This window comes from Erinaceus europaeus, chromosome 4 (assembly GCF_950295315.1).
Source record: "Erinaceus europaeus chromosome 4, mEriEur2.1, whole genome shotgun sequence".
NCBI classification, from domain to species: Eukaryota; Metazoa; Chordata; class Mammalia; order Eulipotyphla; family Erinaceidae; genus Erinaceus; species Erinaceus europaeus.
In genome coordinates, this window is record NC_080165.1 from 8143135 (window position 1) to 8165773 (window position 22639).

A 22639-nucleotide genomic window follows, 5' to 3' on the forward strand; every position below is an offset into this window, starting at 1 on the left:
TTTCTTTTTCTCTCTCTACTTTCTTCTATTAGAAAAGTCAGCCCGGAGCAGCGAAGCTCCATTGATGGCCAACAATAAAAAAACAAAATAAAAATATGACATTCATTTGTCCAAGATGTCCAGGGAGGCAGAGAAATTAATTTTTAGCAACTGCTCTGTGATTTGCTTCTTGTAGTCTGAGACTACCATAGGAGACCAAAAAGCCAAGTAAGAATAAAATAGTTGGGACCAGGTGGTGGCATACCTGGTTGAGTGCACATGTTACACTGCTCAAGGACCCAGGTTCGAGCCCCTGGTCCCCACCTGCAGGGGGGAAGCTTAACAGTGGTGAAGCAGGGCTGAAAGTGTCTCTCTGTCTCTCTCTCTATTCCCCCCTTTCAATTTCAATCCCTATTCAATAATAAATAAATCAAATTTTAAAATACATTTTTAAAAAAGACTAAAATAGTATAGTGCTCATGGAAACTGGAGCATAAGTCAGTCTAGTAGTTCTTTCTAAATGGAAACTCTTTTTAGAGAGAAAGTGAATGAATATCTACATATTATCTCTGGGTAGTTGTTTTCTCCTCATATAACAGATATAAAAATTCCAGCAATGTTTAATGCCGTTTCATGATGTTGATACACATTAAGCCATAATTACAGGGTTTGAATTAGGTCGGACACAATTTCCACATTGTTACTTTAGTCTCCAACTGGAGCTGATTATTTCTTAATTGCCTATCCAATATTATATGCATAGAAGAAAATCAGTATAAGAATCAATATTCAAGACCTCCTTTTTTTTTTTTTCAACCATGATGGGAGTTTATACAGGTTGATATGTAAGATATATATACATATATTTTTAGTATTTCTGTTCAATAAATCTTAGCCTGGTAAAACACTACTAGTTACCCTTCTTGAGCAAGTCTGTTGACCTGGTTAATAATGACTATATCTCACTCCATCAAAGGCTTGTGTAGAGTTTAGAAAACTCAGAGCTGTGCCATTGTTTGTTCTCTCTTGAGGTAATTTTACTTCTTTATTTCCATTTTCAGCACCTTTCTTAAATTTTTCCTTGCACAGTCCATACCTCCATTTTGTCCATATACCTCTGTTATGCTTGGGTACTTTAATTATTTTCTATAAAATAATTCTTTTATAAAACCATGTTCTCAAAAATATCATAAGTTCTGTTTACCAACTCAGAGGACTTCTTGATGTACAGAAAAAAACAAAGCTGGGAGAGAAATGAAGATATTTTAACAGATGCACACACACTTTTTTTAAACAGTTGTGGGACCTTTTATATAAAGCATTTCAACCTCTCCCAGGCTGGCCTTTTCTTTCTTCTTTAACTTCTTTTTTATTAGTGACTTCAAAGAGTTTAATAAAACTGTAAAATTTCAATGATATAATTTCACAGCCATCCATGGCCTCTATAAGTTAGTCCACCCTTCACCATAGTCTGTGATCATCTCGCCCAAACCACTGTAGTTCTCACACAATCTGAGAGAGAGCTTGATTGACACTGTTTATACAAATTCAGTTGCTATCTTCCATATGAGCAAAACCACGTAGTTGTTGTCCTTTTACATTTGGCTGGCAAAAGAAGCAGTGGTATAGTCAGTAGGACACTAATCTGCCATAAAAACTGATAAGATTGGGAGTCGGGCGGTAGCGCAGCAGGTTAAGTGCAGGTGGCGCCAAGCGCAAGGACCGGTGTAAGAATCCCAGTTCGAGCCCCGGGCTCCCCACCTGTAGGGGAGTCGCTTCACAAACTGTGAAGGAGGTCTGCAGGTGGTGTCTATCTTTCTCTCCCCTTCTCTGTCTTCCCCTCCTCTCTCCATTTCTCTCTGTCCTATCCAACAACGACATCAATAACTACAACAACACTAAGAAAACAAAAAGGGCAACAAAAGGGAATAAATAAATAAATAAGTAAAACCGGTAAGACTGTATCATGTGGACAAAAGAATGAATGGAATTAGCAGTGATTGTGCTAATGAATTAAGTAAAAAGGTGGCAATCCAGACTATTTCATTCAATTAGGGATGGAAGGGAAAGGAGAGAGAGAGGAGAGAGAGAGAGAGAGAGAGAGAGAGGTCTTTTTTTGGTGACTCTAACATGTAGTGTCAGGATTCAACTTGGGCTGTGAACATGGCCAGGCATATGCGTTCTAATTGGTAAGCTATATCTTTGGCCCTTAATTGTATATGTTATGATCTCTGTCATATGCCACTCTTTGCTTTTTCTCATTCTCTCTAGGTTTTCGGCAATAGCATGCTTATGATAAAATCTGTTATGAAATCTGTCACAGCACAACACTATATGAACATTTCCTTATTGCCACCCCATAGTGCTATCCCAGATGCCAGACCAGAGATCCGTGACACAGAGCATCTATTCCTACGCCATGAACCTTCTGTTCCAGTGGGACTTCTCTACTCATTGCGTCTAAAAATATCTTTTGTTGATTCCTATGTATTTCCATTCACCCTAGACAACAAACTCTTGCTTACATTTAAGGCCCAGCTTCATTACTATATTCTCTGAGATAATCCCTGCTTGTTCTTTATTACCCTAAAATTCAAAGTCATGATACCGTTCGTATTATGTGTAAAATGTATAGCTCAATATGATAGCTGATGTGTGTGTGTGTGTGTGTGTGTCCCCGTCATGTTTCCACAGTAATAGCATGTCTGTGTTAGAGGCCATATAAAATGGCGCATATAAGTTAGGACTTTTGAGTCTGATGTTAAATTCTAGATCGCCATTGTAAAGTCTTGGAGAACTTACTTGTTTACTGACTTGAGTTTGCTTGTCCTCATATGTAAAAGAGGAATTATAACTTCTAAATGGACTTTTAATGGTAATACATGAAATGCTTAAATATCTAGCATACTGTCAGTCATAAATTAAGTAGCTGTTCAACTGAGGTAAGAGTCAGTGTACTGTGTTTCTTGGTCAATCTTCAAACATACAAACCAGGGACTTACTAAATAAATTTATTTATTTATTATTATTTTTTACTTATTTATTTATTTACTTATTTTTTAAAAGACTTTTAAAAATCTTATTTATTTGCTATTGGATAGACAGAGAGAAATTGAGAGAGAAGGCGGAGATACAGAGGAAGTGAGACAGACAGACACCTGCAGACCTGCTTCACCACCTGTGAAGGTGACTCCCCTGCAGGTGGGGAGCCGGGGCTGGAACCCGAATTCTTAAGCCAGCCCTTGCTTGCGCCACGTGCGCTTAACCCGCTGCGCTACCGCCCTACTCCCACTTAGTTATTTTTTTTACCAGAGTTCTGCTCAGCTCTGATTTATGGTGGTGCAGGGGATTGAACCTGGGATTTTGGAGCCTGAGTCTCTTTGCATAACCACTATGCTCTCTACCCTGCCCCGGTAAATGATTTTCTAATTGAATGAAATATGCAACTGTCTACTAGGCCTGAGTATTTACAACAGCGTAGACCTTTTAGTTTTAAATAGTGTTTGCTTTTGTAAGTCAGCTCTTTTATGTTCACAATTCATTCCGGTGAGGCACAGTAAAATATATTCATAGATTCTTCAGTATCAGGAAAAGCCAAAGAATGCCGAGGGCAGTCTGAAAGAGAGAGCGGACCCAGCTGGGCATCTTACTTCCCATCTGGCATTGTTTGCTCACGACTTAGGGGACAGGCAAAGAGAAAACGTCTCTCCCTTTTCTATCTATGAAAAATTTAGTTCTATTTCATGACCTAGGATAAGAATACTTTCTCTTCCCCATTCAGCTTTATTGAAGCATAACTGAGAAATAAATCTGTAAATAAATAAGGTGGAAGCATAACTGCTTGACACGCATATCTGAATATAAACGTGAGATGATTGACAAAGACGTGAATTCATACCTCCGCTGCATCAAGAAGTCGCTACCATCCTTGTCTGTGAGGGGTACATGTAAGCTGTCCTCTCAGTAATATAGATCATGAAGTACATATTATCACATAGCAATATATGTCACTAACTGTTCACTCCCTAGATTTCTACCCTTTAACCAACATCTTCCCATTGTATTCCACCCATCCCACTCTCTAGTAATCACTATTTCACTCGCTTGTTCTGAGTTTGACTTTTGTATAGATTGTACAATTGGCAAGATTGTATCGTATTTTTCTCTATAGCTGCATTCTCTTACATAGTTTAATGTTCATCAGATTCACCCATGTTATAAGTGGTGGGTATGTCTTTAATTTCATTGCTAATGTCCCATTGTACACACTATATTTTCTTTATCCATGCAACCATTAATGAATACATCGGTTGTTTTCTGTCTTGGCTTTCGTGGATAATACTGCAATGAATTTAAGAGTTGCCGGGATAGCCTGAGGGTACTTCTTCCCGAGCCGGTGCTCTCTGGGTTGGAGAGAACTCAACTGGAGCTGATCTAGGCTGCTGTGTGGGAGAGGGATCAGGAACGCGTGCTGCACCAACTTCCGCAGGAGATACACTCTGGAACTCTCGGAGCCGGAAAGCAATTTCCAAGTGTCTTTAATCAGAAGAGCAGCTGTTTTTATACTCTCCAAGTAGGGTGGAAACAGGATGTGATATAGAGAGGGTGGAGAGAAAAGTGACTGGTGAAAATCAGAGTGTGACAAGGAGGGGGCGGAACAGGCGAGAATCCTATAACTGAACCACCAATGCCCTGGAGTGCTTTATGTAAAAGTGATTTATGTAAATAGACCAAACCTTTGGATCAGTAAATCCCTATATAGGCATATGGATAAGAAGAAGCCAGGGGGAGATGGCAACTACCCAACAAAGAGTGCAGCTATTTCTTTGAGATACGGATTTGATCTCCTTTGGATATATACCTGGTAGTAGGTTTTCTGTACAGTAGAGATATTTCTATTTTATTTTATTCATTTTTGAAGATTTAGCTTATTGACTATATAGGAAAGATAAAAAAGAGTTTTCCATGAGAAAGACTAGAGAGAAAAGTCAGAGTGCAGTCTGGTACCTGTGGTGCTGGGATTGAACCAGAAATCTCAGTTATGTGAGCCTAAGAGACATTTTTCCAGACACTATTTTCTTTTTGTTTATAAAATGGAAGTATTGACGAGACCATAGGATAAGAGGGGTACAACTCCACACAATTCCCACCACCAGAATTCCATATCCCATCCCCTCCCCTGACAGCTTTCCTATTCTCTATCCCTCTGGGAGTATGGACCCAAGGTCATTGTGGGATGCAGAAGGTGGAAGGTCTGGCTTCTGTCATTACTTTCCCGCTGAACATGGGCATTGACAGGTCGATCCATACTCCCAGTCTGCCTCTCTCTTTCCCTAGTGGGGCAGGGCTCTGGGGAGGTGGGGCTCCAGGACGCCTTGGTGGTGTCCTCTGCCCAGGGAAGTCCGGTTGGCATCATGATAGTGTCTGGCACCTGGTGGCTGAAAAAGAGTTAAGATATAAAGCAGAGCAAATTGTTGACTAAGCATGAACCTAAAGACAAGAATACTGCAGATTAAAATTTGGGGATACATTGGAACCGGGATCCTTTGTGGGTCCTTGTGCTTCTTACTATGTGTACTTAACCTGCTGCGTTACTGCCTAATCCCCCCCACCCCCACAAACACACACACTCTCAGTTTCTCTCTGTCCTATCAAATAAATAAATGAATGAATAATAATTTTAAAAACTAACTAAAAAGGAAAAGAAAACAAAGGGAAAAAGAACTAAAATATATGTTTTTTTGTGAGTGAAGTCTCAGGGTGGAAGCTTAGCAGTAGTTATTTCCCTTGTAACGTCATCTTCTGACTGACAGTGCTTGTATTTTTCCTGAAAAAAAAAAGGGGGTGGGTAGTGATGTCTGTGTCCCTTATAGATTCCTGAACTTTCATTTATCGTGAGGAAACAGTGTCTGACTTGCTTGGTCGGGTCCTATTCTGCAGACAGATGAGGCATTCATTTGCCAGCTGTAGTTTTCTCACTTGTACCAGTCAGCACCTCTTCTCTGAGCCAAGATGTCTTCCCAGAGTCCACAGAGCTAAGGAGATTGGGTTCTGTTCCCACATCCATTTAAGTTTTGCTGCATTGTGAGTAGGACACTGAAGGTGGTTAAGTTAAAAGATGTATTAACTGATGCTTTAATCTTGTGAAAAAAAAAGAACAAAAGAAATGTTTCGTTTAAAAATATGGGAAGATCTTTTTGGATTTCATGACAATGCCCTTACGAAAAGCTTACAGATGATGATATGCAAATCACAGAGAATTTTGGGGCTATTTAAAATTTGTTTGACTGAACTGTAACTCTAGGTGGTACTTACCTCAAAATTTTTGAAAACTAACTGTTGCCAAATTGCCCACCAAAATTTGTAGAAGACAAATATTGAGTTCTTTCACATATGAAATATAGATAACCAAAACAAAAGAGCTTATAAAAACTGTAGTAACCAACCTGACTCTTAGATTCTGTGACAAATTAGGTGGTTGTTGTAGGTACTGTCCTGAGACAAGGGAGAGAAGTCTAGGTGGCGTGTTGCCACAGGAACGTTGGTGGTCATGGTGGTGGTTAGTTTAGTGAGTTTTATGCACAGAGGATAGCATGGAGCAATCTTCTTAGTTAAAAAATTAATTTGTTTTGATATATATATATACATATATATATATACATATATATATATATATATATAGAGAGAGAGAGAGAGAGAGAGAGAGAAACGAGAGGAAAAGGGGAGAAAGAGAAAGGGAGAGAGACAAGAGACTGACACAGCACTGTTTCACTGCATGTGAAGCTTCACTCCAGAAGGAGGGGAGTAAAATTTTATGATATTGTAAACTAATATTATAACCAACAAGTAAATAAAAAAATAAAAGAAAGAAAAAATGTGTGGGTGATATTAAGTGATGCTATAGTTTCTCTTTTCTTTCTTTCTTTTTTTTTTTTTTTTTTACATGTGGCAGTATTGATTCTCTAATGTTCATCGAGAAGATTTTCTTTTCTTCATTGAATGGTTTTAATGATACAGTTTTTCTTTTCTACTTTTTTTTTTTTGCATGTGGCAGTATTGCTTTTCTAATGTAGTTCATCGAGAAGACTTTCTTTTCTTCATCGAATGGTTTTGACATTTTTTTCAGGTATGTTAAGCATGGTGGATAAGAAGTTAAGTGACCTATAAATGGACATATCATGCATGGAGTAGAATATACTAATAGTTCTTTCTAAAGGGAAATCAAATCTGAGGTTCTATGTTAGGCATTCCACCATAGTATTCAAATGGCATTTGGAGGAATGTGACTCAATATGATACTTAGAGTGAGAGTATAGATGAATAAAGTCCCCCGGGACCAGATTCTGACATGCTAACTAGAAGTTCAGCAGAGAATAAAAATCTGGTAGATGTGTGGAAGAGTGATGTGTAAATGACAAGAGAAATAGGAGTGATTTTTTTTTTCACAGTCACCAAGAGTATAATTTTTTTTTTTTGGAGTGTATAGTCACTGATACCTGCAGCTGAGTGGTTGATGGTGGTGAAGACAGAACATATCATGAGCTATGACAGCAAGGAAATTATTGATGACCTTGACAAGGAAAGATTTTGACAAGAGAAGATTCTGAGTGACAAAGGAGAGAATGAAGACTAGGAAGCAAAGACTTGACTTTGGCTTTGGCAGCTATTTTTTGCTATGACTAGAAGTTGTAAATGAGGGAGTTGCACAGTTGGGACAAAGAGTACTAGGTCTTTTATTTTGATTGACAACATTGGGAAAGAGACAATTATTCTATAAAATGGAAAAATGATGAAATAAGCAAATAGTTAAAAATTAATATGACCTGGTATTCACAAACAAAAGTTGACTTTATTCTAAATATTTACAAGGGGGATGCCAGTGAATATTGATGATAATGAAGAAAGCTTCATAGATATGGTAGCATGTGTTTGAATTAGTTTTTGCTTGGTTGCCTTCATATTCTTTTTGAAATATGAAATGAACTCCTCTGCTGAGATTAGGGCCAGAGATGCCATCAGTAAGCTGGAGATCTGAAGAGAGGAGAGTGAGGACAAAGTCAAATAGAGATAAGGAAATTTTACTTACATGGAAGTTTAATTTCACTGTACTGTTGAATACTATATTGGTTCATATACTAATGAACTAGAAATAAAACCAGTCATCAAGGCTGCAAGTTATTTTTTCCCCAGTCACAGTGAGGTGTTTGGGTATAGACATGGCATAGTGAATGGTTGAGTTTGACCAATACCAAGGTTTTGCCAAGATAACACAAAGGAGTTAAATAATTTGCAAGGGAGTGAAAATAAACTGTGGAGTCTAAGCTGTATTTAGAGTCAAATGAAAGGAAAAGATGAAACGTCAAGAATGAGGTGGATAGATATGAAGTTGAGGAAGGTAGGGGTGTAGAAATTATGAGCATGAAAGATAAATGGATAAACAGATATTGAGGTATTTGGTATCCACACCCAAGATACCTGAGGCATTTGTGACAGTAAGGTTAAAAGTAAGAATAATATCACTGGATGGAGGAGTTTAACAAACTGGTATTCACATGAACATCAATATGCTCTAACTCGGGGAAGAAATAGATCTAGTTCTAGAATCAGCTGAACTATTTGGTGAAACCTGTCAGCCTGAGCTATTTCCTGGAGCTCGAGTTCTTATTGTTAAAGTACATTTTAGAGCAAAAGAGATATTAAAATAACAATCAAAGCATCTGGCTCCAAACCCTCATCACTCCATCACTTTATCAGAGGTTGCTGGATTTTTGACTCAACTCTTATCTCTTTCTTACTGTTTACCTCTGCCTTGGCCAGGTGTCTTATTTACTTTGCTTACTTACTTTTCATGGACATATTGCAAGGATTACTGTTCCCGTGAGCAGCTGGCTCTTATCCTGGACACTGGTTGAAGTAAGCCCTCAAATGGTTAGAGCTTCTCACTGTGATGGTGGACTTCCCTACTCCTACATTTAAAATGTTGGAAAAACACTGCAAATCAGGCTGTAAAATAGGGCACAATTACTTTACTTCTTGGAACTTGTTTCACAGTAGATAGCCTAGCCAAGAGAGTTTCTCTTTATTTTCACAGTGTTGATCATTGGATCATTATTCTTTAATCCACCCAGTTCTCTTTCAGTCCCAGTTATAATTGCAAATTATTTGGCAAGTCTGTCTTCTCCATTCCTCATGACTAATGAGGAATTATTCCAGCTTGTAAATACTGCTCATGCCAGGTTGTCTTGAACATCTGCCGATTGTTTCTGAACAGGGAATTATGGGGAGAGTGGAATGGACGCTTTCAAAGAGTTGGCTGCCCAGGAAGGTCTCTGCATCGCGCATTCAGATAAGATCTACAGTAACGCTGGTGAGAAGAGCTTTGACCGACTGCTGCGCAAGCTTCGAGAGCGACTTCCCAAGGCCAGGGTGGTGGTTTGCTTCTGCGAAGGCATGACCGTCCGAGGCCTCCTGAGCGCCATGCGGCGTCTTGGCTTCGTGGGTGAATTTTCACTCATTGGAAGGTAAATCTCAACCTCCTTTTCACACATGCGCACGCGCACACGCACACACACTTTTTCACAAAACTGAATTTTTGTACTCCAAAGAGGGTAAGGTATGTTATCTGCTGAAATGGACATTAGCTCTGGGTTTCATTGTCGTTTTCCTGATCGAAATGCAAGAGCAGAACAGCTGTTGTCAAGAAGATGAGACAATTTCAGGAGAAGGTGGTAAGTTTTTGCAGCATTTGTGTCATCTTGGAGAGTTAGTCTTTCTATGCCCTACTTTCTTTCTCTAGTGAATCCCCCCTGAACCTCTGTGCTCCCTAAGACTCACATACATGTCTATTGCTTCATACTTTCAAGGCACAAGATCCTTAATGCAGGATGGGTGGATGCTTGGTTGTAATCAAGACACAAAAACATGTTGGGATTTGAAATTTAAAGTACTGCCTACATGGGGGATAGGTGCTGACTGGCCTGGTGGAGGACACATGTTACAGTGCGCAAGGATTTAGGTTCAAGCCCCTGGTCCCCACCTGCAGGGGGGAAGCTTCAGGAGTGGTGAAGCAGAGCTGCAAGTGTCTCCTTTCTCTCTCTCCCTATCTCTCCTTTCCATCCCAGACTCTGTTTCAATAAATAAATAAAATATCTCTTCTTAAAAAGAATGCCTAAATGCAAATAAAGAGGTATAATGTAACTTGGTGATTTAATAGTGCACTCGCTTATACTTTCGTGATGGTTCATAGTGGCGTTCCCAGCTTCTGAGTTTTGCAAGTATAGACTGTGTATGCCAGTTATTTCTCTTCTTTGGAGATCAGACATACTGTGTGGGAACAGATTTTCAGTGTTGGAGATTTCTGGAGCTGTGACTGTGGAGAAGGAGCTACAGTTTCATTGTATTTTCATAGGGTCAGTTAACCTAATAGGTATCTTATTTTGTAAAACATTTTCACAATTTTCCATCTTATATTACTCCACAAGAAAATTGCTGATTTTCCCCAAAATATCTTCTGAATTTACATGAAGGAAGACCTCCACTGACCTCAGATTATGACATACTAATCTTCCAGAACTTTTCTACTTCTATTTCTTGTTCTGGCTAGAGTACAATCATATCTCATATCTAGGCTCCTCAAGTGCTGAGCCTCTTTTCTTTGAAACCGGGTAGCTACAGTATTTGCATCCTTATGAGGCCTTTTCCTTTTGACCTTGCATTTGTGGTCATGACTGAAGAAGTAGAAAAACTAATCTTACCACCATCTAGAACTAGGTGCAAAAGGTATTTCAAAGATTGGAAATGGAAAAGGAAATAAGAACACACTCTTTTGGCCCAAAGAGGGGTGGAGTTATAATGTCAAAATATGATTCAAGATTATGAAAATTGAGGCCAAGTGCTGGCACGTTTGGTTGAGTGCAGACGTTACAAAGCTCAAACCCCTAGTCCTCACAAGGAGAAAGCTTTCCAAGCAGTGAAGCAGGGCTACTGGTATCTCTTTTTCTCTCCCTGTCTACCTGCCCTTTCCTTTTGTCTGCATGAAATAACATAAAAAATAAAATTTAAAGAGTAAAAAGGATATGAAAACTATTGAACTGGGTAAAATTGCATGCTGTTATAACCATCATTTTAGTTTCTTCAACCGGATGTGGTTGTGTAGAGGCACTGAAGATGATTACAAGAAACTATGTCTTTTAAGAGAAGTCCTTTTCCCTGTTAGCTCCTGATTTTTTAAAATCAACATTAAGTCATTAATGAAAATAAATTTAAAAAAAAATAAAAAAGAGAATCCCTGTGAATAAGGAATATTATTTCCTTTAGTGATGAAAAAAAGATGTAAATAGCACATGGGCAGGATGAAGAGTTACACAGAATGTATTTCTCAATCTACATACTAGTACAGATGGCTTGGTTACTCAGCCCTTTCAGTTGAGTTTAGAAAATGACTGTTTTTATGAAGAATGCTTGCTTAAAAATATTCTCCTGTTTACCATATTTTAAAGAACAATAGTCTGTTTTGCACAATCTATTCTCTTTAATATCCCTGAAGAGACTATCAACCTGGGTTTTGTAGATTTTGAACAGATGTGAATACTTGAAATACATGTGCAGTTGTCTAATTATGAGATGTAATTACACAAAATGTCATACTAAGTACTTAGAATATAAAGAACTCATTTCATGATCATTATTTAAAAGCAGGGCAAGGATGGTAATGTAGACAGACATCTCCACTTTTGTTGCTTTGCTCTTGCTTGTCTACCAATAATTCAACTGCATCGGTATAAGGATTTCTTTTTTTTAATATTTATTTTATTTATTCCCTTTTGTTGCCCTTGTTGTTTTATTGTTATAGTTATTATTGTTGTCATCATTGTTGTATAGGACAGAGAGAGGAGGGGGAAGACAGAGAGGGGGAGAGAAAGACAGACACCTGAAGACCTGCTTCATTGCTTATGAAGCAACTCCCCTGCAGGTAAGGATCCAGGGCTCGAACCGGGATCCTTATGTCGGTCCTTGCACTTTGTGCCACCTGCACTTAACCCACTGTGCTACAGTCCAACTCCCTATATAAGGATTTCTAAGAGTTTTACATGTACCTTCTCATAAACAGGTCAGCTATGTGTGACACCCAGGTAGCTCTTTTTCTCTGTTCCATCTCTGCTAAGTTCTACTACCACATCCTTGGAAAATCTGGTCATGAGGGACACCTATGCTTCTGAAGACTCTATACCTTTCCAATGGCTAATGAACACTGATGTACATGGACCTCAGCCATACTCACTGATGCTGAGATTCCAGGAGGATCTATCAAAGTAACATTAGATTTTATTATTATATCTTAGAGGATTTTGATGCAAAAAACCTTTTAAAATATATTGTTCAAGGGGTTGGGCAGTGGTCCACGTAGCTAAGTGCACACTGTACTAAGAGCAAGGGCCCATGTAAGGATAGGGGTTCTAGCCCTCAAGACCTACAAGTAGTGGGGATGCTTCATGAGTGGCAAAGCAGGTCTGCAGGTGTCTGTATTTTCTCTCTCCCTCTCCTTCTCCTCTCTCAATTTCTTTCTGTCCTATTCAGTAAAATGGGAAAAAAATGACAGCTAGAAGCAGTGAGTTCATAGTGCTGGCATAGATTCCCAGTGATTACCCTGGAGGCAAAAAAAGAAAAAAGAACAGATCATTGTTCTAATCATTCTTCTTCTCAGTGAGAGGTGTAAGTCCAGACAAGAGGCCGTAGGGAACTCAGGACAAAGTCAAGTAGCAGTGCTGTGCCACACCTTGAATTAAACCTCCATTCAGATGCTTAATCTGTCTGTCACCTGTGAGCTGAGTTCTATTCCCAAATGCTCCTTTGATCCTCATACTGACAGACTGCCGGGCTAGCTTCGCAGTGTGGGAGAGAGAATGACCAGGAACTCATGGCTGAGTGGGAATGCAATTGAATGCTTTTATTGATCTGCCTTTATAGTCTCATTAATGTTGGTCATCATTTCTCCTTTGGCTAATTCTGCTTCTAAAGGCCCCTTCTGTTTCTATCCGTGTTGGTCATCACATCAGGTTCCCCTGCATTGCTTGATGTTGTGGTCTATTTACATAATCACTGTCTTGCCTGAGACCCACCCTGTCTGCAGGGTATTGGTTTAATCCCCATTGGTTAGATGGAAGCTCTCTATGTTCTGTTCAACCTCTTTTTTGCTCTGCCCCCTCTCCCAGTCATTTCCTTTCCCCTTGCCACTTCCGGTAAAGAGATACGTAAAAGGTGATGTATCTGATTAATAAACAAGGGCATATTGTGTTCACACTAAGCTACAAGTTCCTGATCTCCTCTCTCTCTAGCAAAGCTAGTCCGGCAGAGGCGGAAGTGGCAGGCTGGAAAAAGGAATTGGGTAGGAGAGTGGGTGGAGACAAGGGAAAGAGTGTGAATTGCATCTAACCAGTGGGGATTAAACCAATGCCCTGCAGGCAGGGCGGGTCTCAGACAAAACAATGATTATGTAAATAGTCCACAACGTTGTTAAACAATGCAGGGGGCCTGGCGTAATAACCAACAACAGACATTTGGTGAATTTCTTTCCTCTTATTTCACAACATCAGATTCATACGAGGACATTGTACAGATGACGATAGGCCTCTTTACAGAGACAAAAATAAGAAAATCTTGTAGATCATAGCAAAAGATTTAAAAAGTTATGGCTTCCTTAGGAAGATTTACTTCTTTGCCTGCATGACTATTGTTATCCCCCCCTACAAATTTCACCTGCAACATATTGTTATTGCCATCAAAGCATACCCAGAGTTTGCCAACTTAATGCCATCTTCCCTGCCACTTTCCTGGTCCTACCATTATCTCTCACCTGTATTACTGCAATGATTATTCAACTGATCCTTCTTTCTTCCCACCATCCATTCCCTGATGAAGTTATATTAAAAAAAAAAGAAAATCACTCTTTTTTTTTTTTTTCCTCCTCCAGGGTTATTGCTGGGCTCGGTGCCTGCACCATGAATCCACCGCTCCTGGAGGCCATTTTTTTCCCCCTTTTGTTGCCCTTGTTGTAGCTTCGCTGTGGCTATTATTATTGCCCTTGTTGACGCAATTCGTTGTTGGATAGGACAGAGAGAAATGGAGAGAGGAGGGGAGACAGAGAGAAGGAGAGAAAGACAGACAGACACCTACAGACCTGCTTCACCGCCTGTGAAGCGACTCCCCTGCAGGTGGGGAGCCGGAGGCTTGAACCAGGATCCTTATGCTGGAATGACTCCCATTTTTAACAAATCCCTTACAATGGCTTTTAAATATGACATTCTATCACTAGAACTGAGTTAAAATGGAATAAAAAATTATAATGACAGAAATATAATACAGTGTAGACAGATAATAAAAAGGCCTCTGTAGCTAGACAGTAAAAACACTCTATATTTTGGGATATAGGGTCATGAAAAAACAAAGCAGACTTTGTCTATAAAGGGAGAATTAATATTTTTCTATGCAGGTGGTTTTGCTTTGCTTGTCTAATCACAAAATGTCAACTTGCTTCTTCTTCTCCTTTTTTTTTTAACCTACTGGGCTACTGCTGGGGCTCAGAACCCACTGCTCCTGAAGACTGTTTTTTCCCCTTTTTTTGCCCTTGTTGTTTTATTGTTGTGGTTATTATTATTCTTGTTGTTATATGATGTCATTGTTGTTGGACAGGACAGAGAGAAATAGAGAGAAGAGGGAAAGATAGAGAGGGGAGAGAAAGATAAGACACCTGCAGGTCGGGCGCCAGGGGCTCGAACCGGGATTCTTGCACATGGCACCACATGCGCTTAACCCACTGCTGTACCGCCTGACCCCCATCAACTTGCTTCTTAAACTGGCCCTGTGTGTCAGTAATAAGCCCCTTGTAGGAACCTCTGTTTCTTCTTTGAGAATGAGTGACGATTTCCTGTGTTTCGATCTTTGATCTTTGCCTAAGCCTGGTAGCATCCTGGGCTTCCATTCCTGTCTCTCATCATGGGAAGCTCTTATAGTATGGTGATACTAATGAAAATGTTAGTAGTTTCTGACTAGACATGGAAGCTATGGCATATTTCCTTTTTTTTTTTATTTTACATTTTCTGTCTCCTCTTGTTGGCTTATGTCTGTATTTTCTAATGTATACACCCAATAAAGTACACATGCACTCTTGACAGGAAGCCAGCTAACCTTCCATTTCATCAACTCTCCCTATTGTGTCCTGATCAGTAACATTTTATGCATCCTCCATTTACATTTGAAATGCCCATTGTCTAGTGATAGATTCTGTTTTATCTCTCATGTCTCTCAACATTTTTTATCTTTTGTAATTTTTCCTTCATTTTCACCCTGTATATGTTTTTTATCATACAGCGCAATATCTTGACTTCCATTATAAAAGGATTACCACAGTAAGTTTACTTAACCTCTGTCATCTCATATAGAGATAGAAATGGTTTTTTCTTTGTGATGAGAACTTTTCGTATTTACTATCTTAGCAGTTTTCAAATATACCATGCTCAAATATAGCTGTATTTATAGGGTCTTACATGATATCACCAGTATTTATTTATCTTATAAATGTTAATTTGTACCTTTTGATCAATATCCAATTTCTCTACTCCATTTCGCTCAGGTGGCTACAAATATAATTTCTTTTTCATGAGTTTTTTTTGTAAAATATTAGCTATATAAATGAAAATGTACAATATTTTTCCTGTTCTGACCTATTTCACTCAACATAATGTCCTTAAGATTTACCCATGTCATAGCGAATTTTCTCTTTTATAACTGGATAGAATCTTTTCATTACTGTACATAGGCATTCATCACAACATACAAACGTGCATATATACGTATACAGGATATCGTTGCCAGTGGTCGTGTTAAGGAGCTTTTATCCTCTCTTATTTAAGGAGTTTTACAACTTTAGGTTTTTACATTTAAAGTTTTTAATTCATTTCATGTTAAATATTGCAAGTGGCATAAAACTGGGGTCCAGCACTATTATTATACATATTTACATTGTCTTATTTTCTGATAATTAGATCATTTTCCAGTTCCATCACTATGGAGCCCAACACAAAACAAAACAAAACTTGATTCATCTATGCAGCTATTAAGAACAATAACCCTCGGGAGTTGGGCTGTAGTGCAGCTGGTTAAGCGCAGGTGGCGCAAAGCACAAGGACCGGCATAAGGATCCCGGTTTGAACCCCGGCTCCCCACCTGCAGGGGAGTCGCTTCACAGGCGGTGAAGCAGGTCTGCAGGTGTTTGTCTTTCTCTCCCCCTCTCTGTCTTCCCCTCCTCTCTCCATTTCTCTCTGTCCTACCCAACAACGACAACAACAATAATAACTACAACAATAAAACAACAAGGGCAACAAACGGGAATAAATAAATAAAATAAATATTTAAAAAAAAAAACAAAAAAACTCTTTAATAAAAAAAAAAAAAAAGAACAATAACCCTCCCCCCACCACCCATCTTGGATAGATCTAGAAGGAATTATGTTAAGTGAGATAAATTAGAAAGACAAAGACGAGTATGGGATGAAGACCAGAAAGGGAAACTCAGAAGAGAATCTGACTGAGTTTGGAGTATGACACCAAAGTAAAAATCTCTGGCTGGAGGGTGAGGGTAGATGTTCAGCTTCACTGGGAGAGGGAGGGAGGGGACACAGAAATTTGGTGGTGGGAATGGTGTTTATATATAGTCCTACAAGCTTAATGTCTCATAAATCACTATTTAATTTATATGAGAGGGGATAATGGATTGAATGTCTCAAACTTTTTGATCTGTAGACCATAGCTCTCAGTATATATTCCTTCAATTGAAGTACTTAAAACTTCAAATTGGTAATCAAGTTGAATTTTAACAGTGGTCTCAAATTGTTAATACATTTCTAATAATGACTTGTTCTTTGAAATATTAAATCTTCTAAAAGCTTAGGCCGGGGAGAACAGAAGCAACTGGTGACATTACTTTATAAGATACAGCTATATGTAAATAGCATAAAAGGACATAAATTATGGTGAGGTCTTATATGATACAGCAAATCTTAACAGTGGGATTTTCAACTCAACTGCCAAATAAATTGGTTATAGCAAAAACTATCTATTGCCTTCTTAAACCCTTAGACAGGGTGAGCCTCTGGTGAGACTGGGGTTTGAATCTGGAGCCCTGTTGCCCCAGGCTTGATGGTCCTTGTGCAGAAGCACTACCCTAGGTCAGCATTCTTTGTGAACAATGCTCCTTCTAAGAATTAGCTAGGGTGACGATAGTGGTGATGCCCTTTCAGAAGAGATGAAAAGATGGAAGAGTAACTTCACTTTCTTTTATCTGGTTAGATGAACCACTAGAGAGAATGAGGGAAGTGAATAAAATCGGGGTAGGAGAGGGAGATGTCTAGGCCTAAAAAGTCACTAAAAAAATAGTTGGCAAGGAGCAGTTGTTCCAGTTTCTGAAGGGCCACAGCAATGGAAATTTAGGATCCACTGTTATCGATTGGTGATTCTTAGGTGCTTTTTTTTCCTTTTTAAAAGTCTTTTTATTGTAGCTGGGGCTGGGTGGTAGCACCCCGGGTTAAGCGCACATAGTGCGAAGCGCCAAGTACCCTCACAAGGATCCCAGTTCCAGCCTCCAGTTCCCCACCCGCAGGGGGAGTCGCCTCACAGGCGGTGAAGCAGGTCTGCAGGTGTCTGTCTTTCTCTCCCCCTCTCTGTCTTCCCGTCCTCTCTCCATTTCTCTCTGTCCTATCCAACAACAGCAGCAATAACAATAATAATAATAGCAATAGCAACAATGAGAACAACAATGGGAACAAAGGATGGCTTCCAGGAGCAGTGGACTCATAGTACAGGCACTGAGCCCCAGTGATAACCCTTGAGGCAAAAAAAAAAAAGAAAGTCACTCCGACCCGGAAGTGGTATGTTTCAGCTGGCAAACTCCTGGATTTGCACTAGCTGTTCCTGAGTAACGTCGTTTAGTCCCAGGAATCTCTCCCTTAGCCCCTTTCTGTCCATGAGCCACACATGTTTGTCCTCACCTGTGGCTAGTGAGTTCTTGAAGATGTCTTGCTCATAAACTATTGAACCTTCAGGTGATTGTCATTCAGACATGGGCTTTTTGGGAAGTGTGACTTCTCCCCTCCCCAAATGGATCATAATTGGGAGAGTGCCAACACTGATAAATTTTTTTTTGATGTATAATAACCACAGTTTATTGATACATAAGTTTCTAGGCTCCCAAGGACAGAAAGTAATTGCTAATCTCTGGGCATGCCATTCCTTCCTTAAGATAGTCTAACTCTCTAGACAGATTAAAGAGATCTTTGTGAACGATTAGATTATTGAAAAAGACTTGTGAGAAATGTTTGCTATTGAAGGAGAAGGAATTTAGAATGCTCTCGAGAATAAGCCATATTCAGGTAAACTTGATGGTCGTTTGGACATATGTCCGACCCACAGAATTGCGCAGTATTTTATAATAGTTGACATGACTGCTTATTTGCCTCTTTATTTTTTGCAGTTAACAGACATCTGAAAACTGAAAGGTTCCCCTATCACGGTTTCTGCTTATGTATCCTTAGGCTATCAGAGACACTTAAGGAAAGAAATTCGTTCATCTTCTTTATCTATAGGGCACTGGCCCGGTTTTGAATTATTACATTATTCAGCCCTGTTTTTATCTGACTCTGACTGAAGTCAACAAGGAATTTATTTTTAATACATTTTTATAGTCCCTCACACAGTCCGTTCCCTGCCTGGCTGCATATCAGAATCACAAGGGCACTTAAAAATACAAAATGCTGCATCTCATCCTGGGACATCAGTAGAATTTTTCAGCAACAGACTTTCAATCACTGTTATCTTTCAAAAGTCTCAACGAAAAAGAAAACTGCTTAAACTGAATCTGGGTTCAGAAACACCACACTGCGATGCCCACACTGCTTTAAACTCAGCGGCATTTATTTCAAATGAATTGTTTGCAGGACATGCTGCACAGACAGGATAAGATGGAAAGTGTAACTCTGCCACCTGTCAGCCCACCATGTTAAAACCTCGTGTCTTCTTTCTTTCCTTCTTTTAATATACATTTTTAAATTTTTTATATTTATTTAGTCCCTTTTATTGTCCTTGTTTTATTGTTGTAGTTAATATTGATGTCGTTGTTGTTGGATAGGACAGAGAGAAATGGAGAGAGGAGGGGAAGACAGAGAGGGGGAGAGAAAGACAGACACCTGCAGACCTGCTTCACCGCCTGTGAAGTGACTCCCCTGCAGGTGGGGAGCCGGGGGGCTAGAACTGGAATCCTTACGCGGGTCCTTGTGCTTTGCGCCATGTGCACTTAACCAGTCTATCTTGGCATTACTCTCGATCGCACTCTGTCATTTCACGAACATCTCATAAAAACTGCAGCAAAGGTGGGCGCGAGGAATCACATCATTGCAAGACTGGCCAGCTCCTCATGGGGCGCGAGCGCTTCCACACTACGATCATCATCTCTGGCATTATGCTATTCCACTGCAGAATACTGTGCCCCAGGATGGTTCCGTAGCCCCCATGTCCACTTGGTCGATTCCAAATTATATTCCTCCACGAGGATCATTTCTGGAACCATCCGTTCCACCCTGGTTCCATGGCTGCCAGTTCTTAGCAACATCGCCCCGCCAGATATTCGTCGGGATGCGGCATCATCTAAGTTCATTTCCCGCGTCTACGCTCGACCGGACCTGCCAATATACGCGGATATCTTCGCCCACCCTGTCCAACGCTTGACGTCTCGTCACCCAATCTGGTCCCCTACGCCTACACTGAACTTCTCTGTTCCAGACTCTTGGAAACAGAGTTGGCAGTCAGCTGAGGTCAAGAACAAACACCTCATCACAGACCCCTGCGAGCGTCAACCCGGCTTTGACCTGGCACGTTATGATCGGGCCCTCCTCAATTGCTATCGAACAGGCCATGGCCGGTGCGCCGCTATGTTCCATCGCTGGGGAGCCAGAGATGACCCGAACTGCCCCTGCAGCTCCAGACAGTCTATGACCCACACAGTCAACGACTGCCACCTCTCCAGATTCAAAGAAGGTCTCGAATCTTTACATCAGGCTCAACCTGACGCTGTTGAATGGGTACAGAAGAAGGGCAAATGCTAGAAGAAGAAGAATTTCTTAAGATGTATTTGGTTTCCTCTTTTAAAAGTAAAGAGATACCTGAGAATAAGCCATAGTAATAGTCATAACAATTAACTGTCTTTCTATTTTCTGTCTTTATCTGCTGCCTAACCTCCAAACTGGCTTATCAACCTGTTTCCTAGAAACAGTCACACCCTAGTTTTCAAACGAACTGAGAAGAGTGTAGAAGTCCCTTCAGCATGTGGGCGGTTTAGCTTGCCAACTCTAGGCATCCCTGAGTCTGGGGTTACACCCAAGATATTACTAAGTCCTTATTTCTTGCCAACTGCCAGAGTGGGGTTTGACGGCTGAGCTCCTTCTCAACTGTTTGTCTGAATATGACATATGCTCTGCACCGTCTTTTTAGAACTTTCTGGAGTACTTACTCCTCTGATTCTACCTCCACATGCGTAGGTGTGGATTACAGGGCTTTGTGTCATTTCCAAATCAACCCTATTGAAATTCAGCAATTCTATTTTTTTTTTTTTAACCACTGGGGCTTGGTGCCTGCACTACGAATCCAATGCTCCTGGAGGCTTTTTTTTTTTCCCCTTTCCCCTTTTGTTGCCCTTGTTGTTTTATCCTTGATGTGGTTATTATTATTATTGTTATTGATGTCATTGTTGTTGGATAGAACAGAGAGAAATCAAGAGAGGAGGGGAAGACAAAAAAAGGGAGAGAAAGATAAGACACCTGCAAACCTGCTTCACCACTTGCGAAGTGACCCACCTGCAGGTGGGGAGCCAGGAGCTCCATCTGGGATCCTTATGCCTGTCCTTGGTTCCTTGTGCTTGGCACCCTATGCGCTTAACGTGCTGCACCACCGCCCGACTCCCTTGAAATGCAGCAATTCTGAGTGTATATCTGAGTTTGATTAGCTCTGTGGAGAGATGTGGGCTTCAGAACAATCATGACAAGAATGATTCCATCCCTGCAAACTGTTTCCTACTGTCTCTGAGCAAACATTGCTCTCCATCTCCTGGACAGAGGCGACCACTGGCTTGTCTTTAGTCAGAATCTTTGCTCTTTTCTAGCTTTTTTTTTTCTTTGCCTCCATGGTTATCCCTGGGACTTGGTGCCTGTACTATGAATCCACTGCTCTGGCGGCTATTTTTTCCCCTTTTATTGCCCTTGTTTATTCTTGTTGTTGCCATTATTGTTGTTGGATAGGACAGAGAGAAATCAAGAGAGGAGGAGAAGACAGAAAAGGAGAGAGAAGGATAGAAACCTGCAGACCCGCTTCACCACTTGTGAAGTGACTCCCCTGCAGGTGGGGAGCTGGGGGCTCGAACTGGGATCTTTGAGCTTGTCCTCACGCTTCGTACCACGTGCGCTTAACCCGCTGGCTATCACCTGACCACCCCCCAGCCCCCAGTTTTTCCCTTCTCTCAACAGTGTATAAAAGTCCTATCTCCTCTCTGTTTTCATTAAAACAGTATGCTAGTCTCACTGACAGTGTGCGTAGAGGCATCCTTTTGTCATTTTAGTTTGTTATGCACACACTCTGCCTTTCTAGTGATGCATACCTGAAGCAAAGTATAGTGTGTCACAATGCAATCTTACTTCAGTTTAAAACAACAGAGCAGAAGGCCAGGAGATAATTCACATGGCAGAGTATCAGCTTGATCCTGTGACAAACCGTGAGTCTGAGTTACAGTCCCCACTGATGCTTCCCCCCACCCATGGGGACTGGAGGCTTGAACCCAAGTCCCTGAGCATGGTAGCATGTTTGCTCCACCAGGTGTGCCACCACCCAGCCCTCCCTTCTGGGTCTTTAAACTACTGTTAAAAGTCAATTTGATTGGGAGTGTCTTAATGTAATTTTCAATGTATTTATTTGACATTATATATATTTGAACTTCTTAGCTATATGAATATATATTATTTTTATTTATTTATTATTGGATAGAGACAGAGAGAAAATGAGAGGATGGAGGAGATAGAGAGGGAGAGAGACTGAGAGACACCAGCAGCCCTGCTTCACCACTCATGACACTTTCCCCCTGCAGGTGAGGAATCTGGGTCCTCGAACACTGTAATATGTGTGCTTAACTAGGTGTGCCACCGCCTGACCCCACCGAGCTTATATATTTTTAAAAAACTAAATTTGGAAAACAACTGAGTATGCCTTTCTCAGATATTAAAATTCCGACCCTGCCATTCTTTTATATTTTGTGTTTAATCACACATGTTTGCCAGCTGGATACTTAAAAAAAATTAATCTATTTATTCACTTTTGTTGCCCTCTTTATTGTTGTTGTTATTATTATTGCTGTCGTCATTGTTGAATAGGACAGAGAGAAATGGAGAGAGGAGGGGAAGACAGAGAGGGGGAGAGAAAGACAGACACCTGCAGACCTGCTTCACCGCCTGTGAAGTGACTCCCCTGTAGGTGGGGAGCCGGGGGCTCGAACCGAGATCCTTATGCCGGTCCTTGAGCTTCACACCATGTGTGCTTAACCCGCTGAGCTAACGCCCGACTCCTGTCCGCTG

At 40.4% G+C, this 22639-nt stretch overlaps 1 protein-coding gene across 2 annotated transcripts in view; it reads left to right on the forward strand.

Moving 5' to 3' along the window:
• Positions 1–22639, forward strand: part of GRM1 (glutamate metabotropic receptor 1) — a 460470-nt gene that overhangs the window by 149046 nt on the left and 288785 nt on the right. For both annotated transcript variants that reach the window (XM_007517840.3, XM_060188722.1), the window contains exon 3: positions 9251–9500. In XM_007517840.3, the coding sequence (XP_007517902.1) occupies positions 9251–9500 (250 nt within the window). The remainder of the gene's footprint in view (positions 1–9250; positions 9501–22639) is intronic.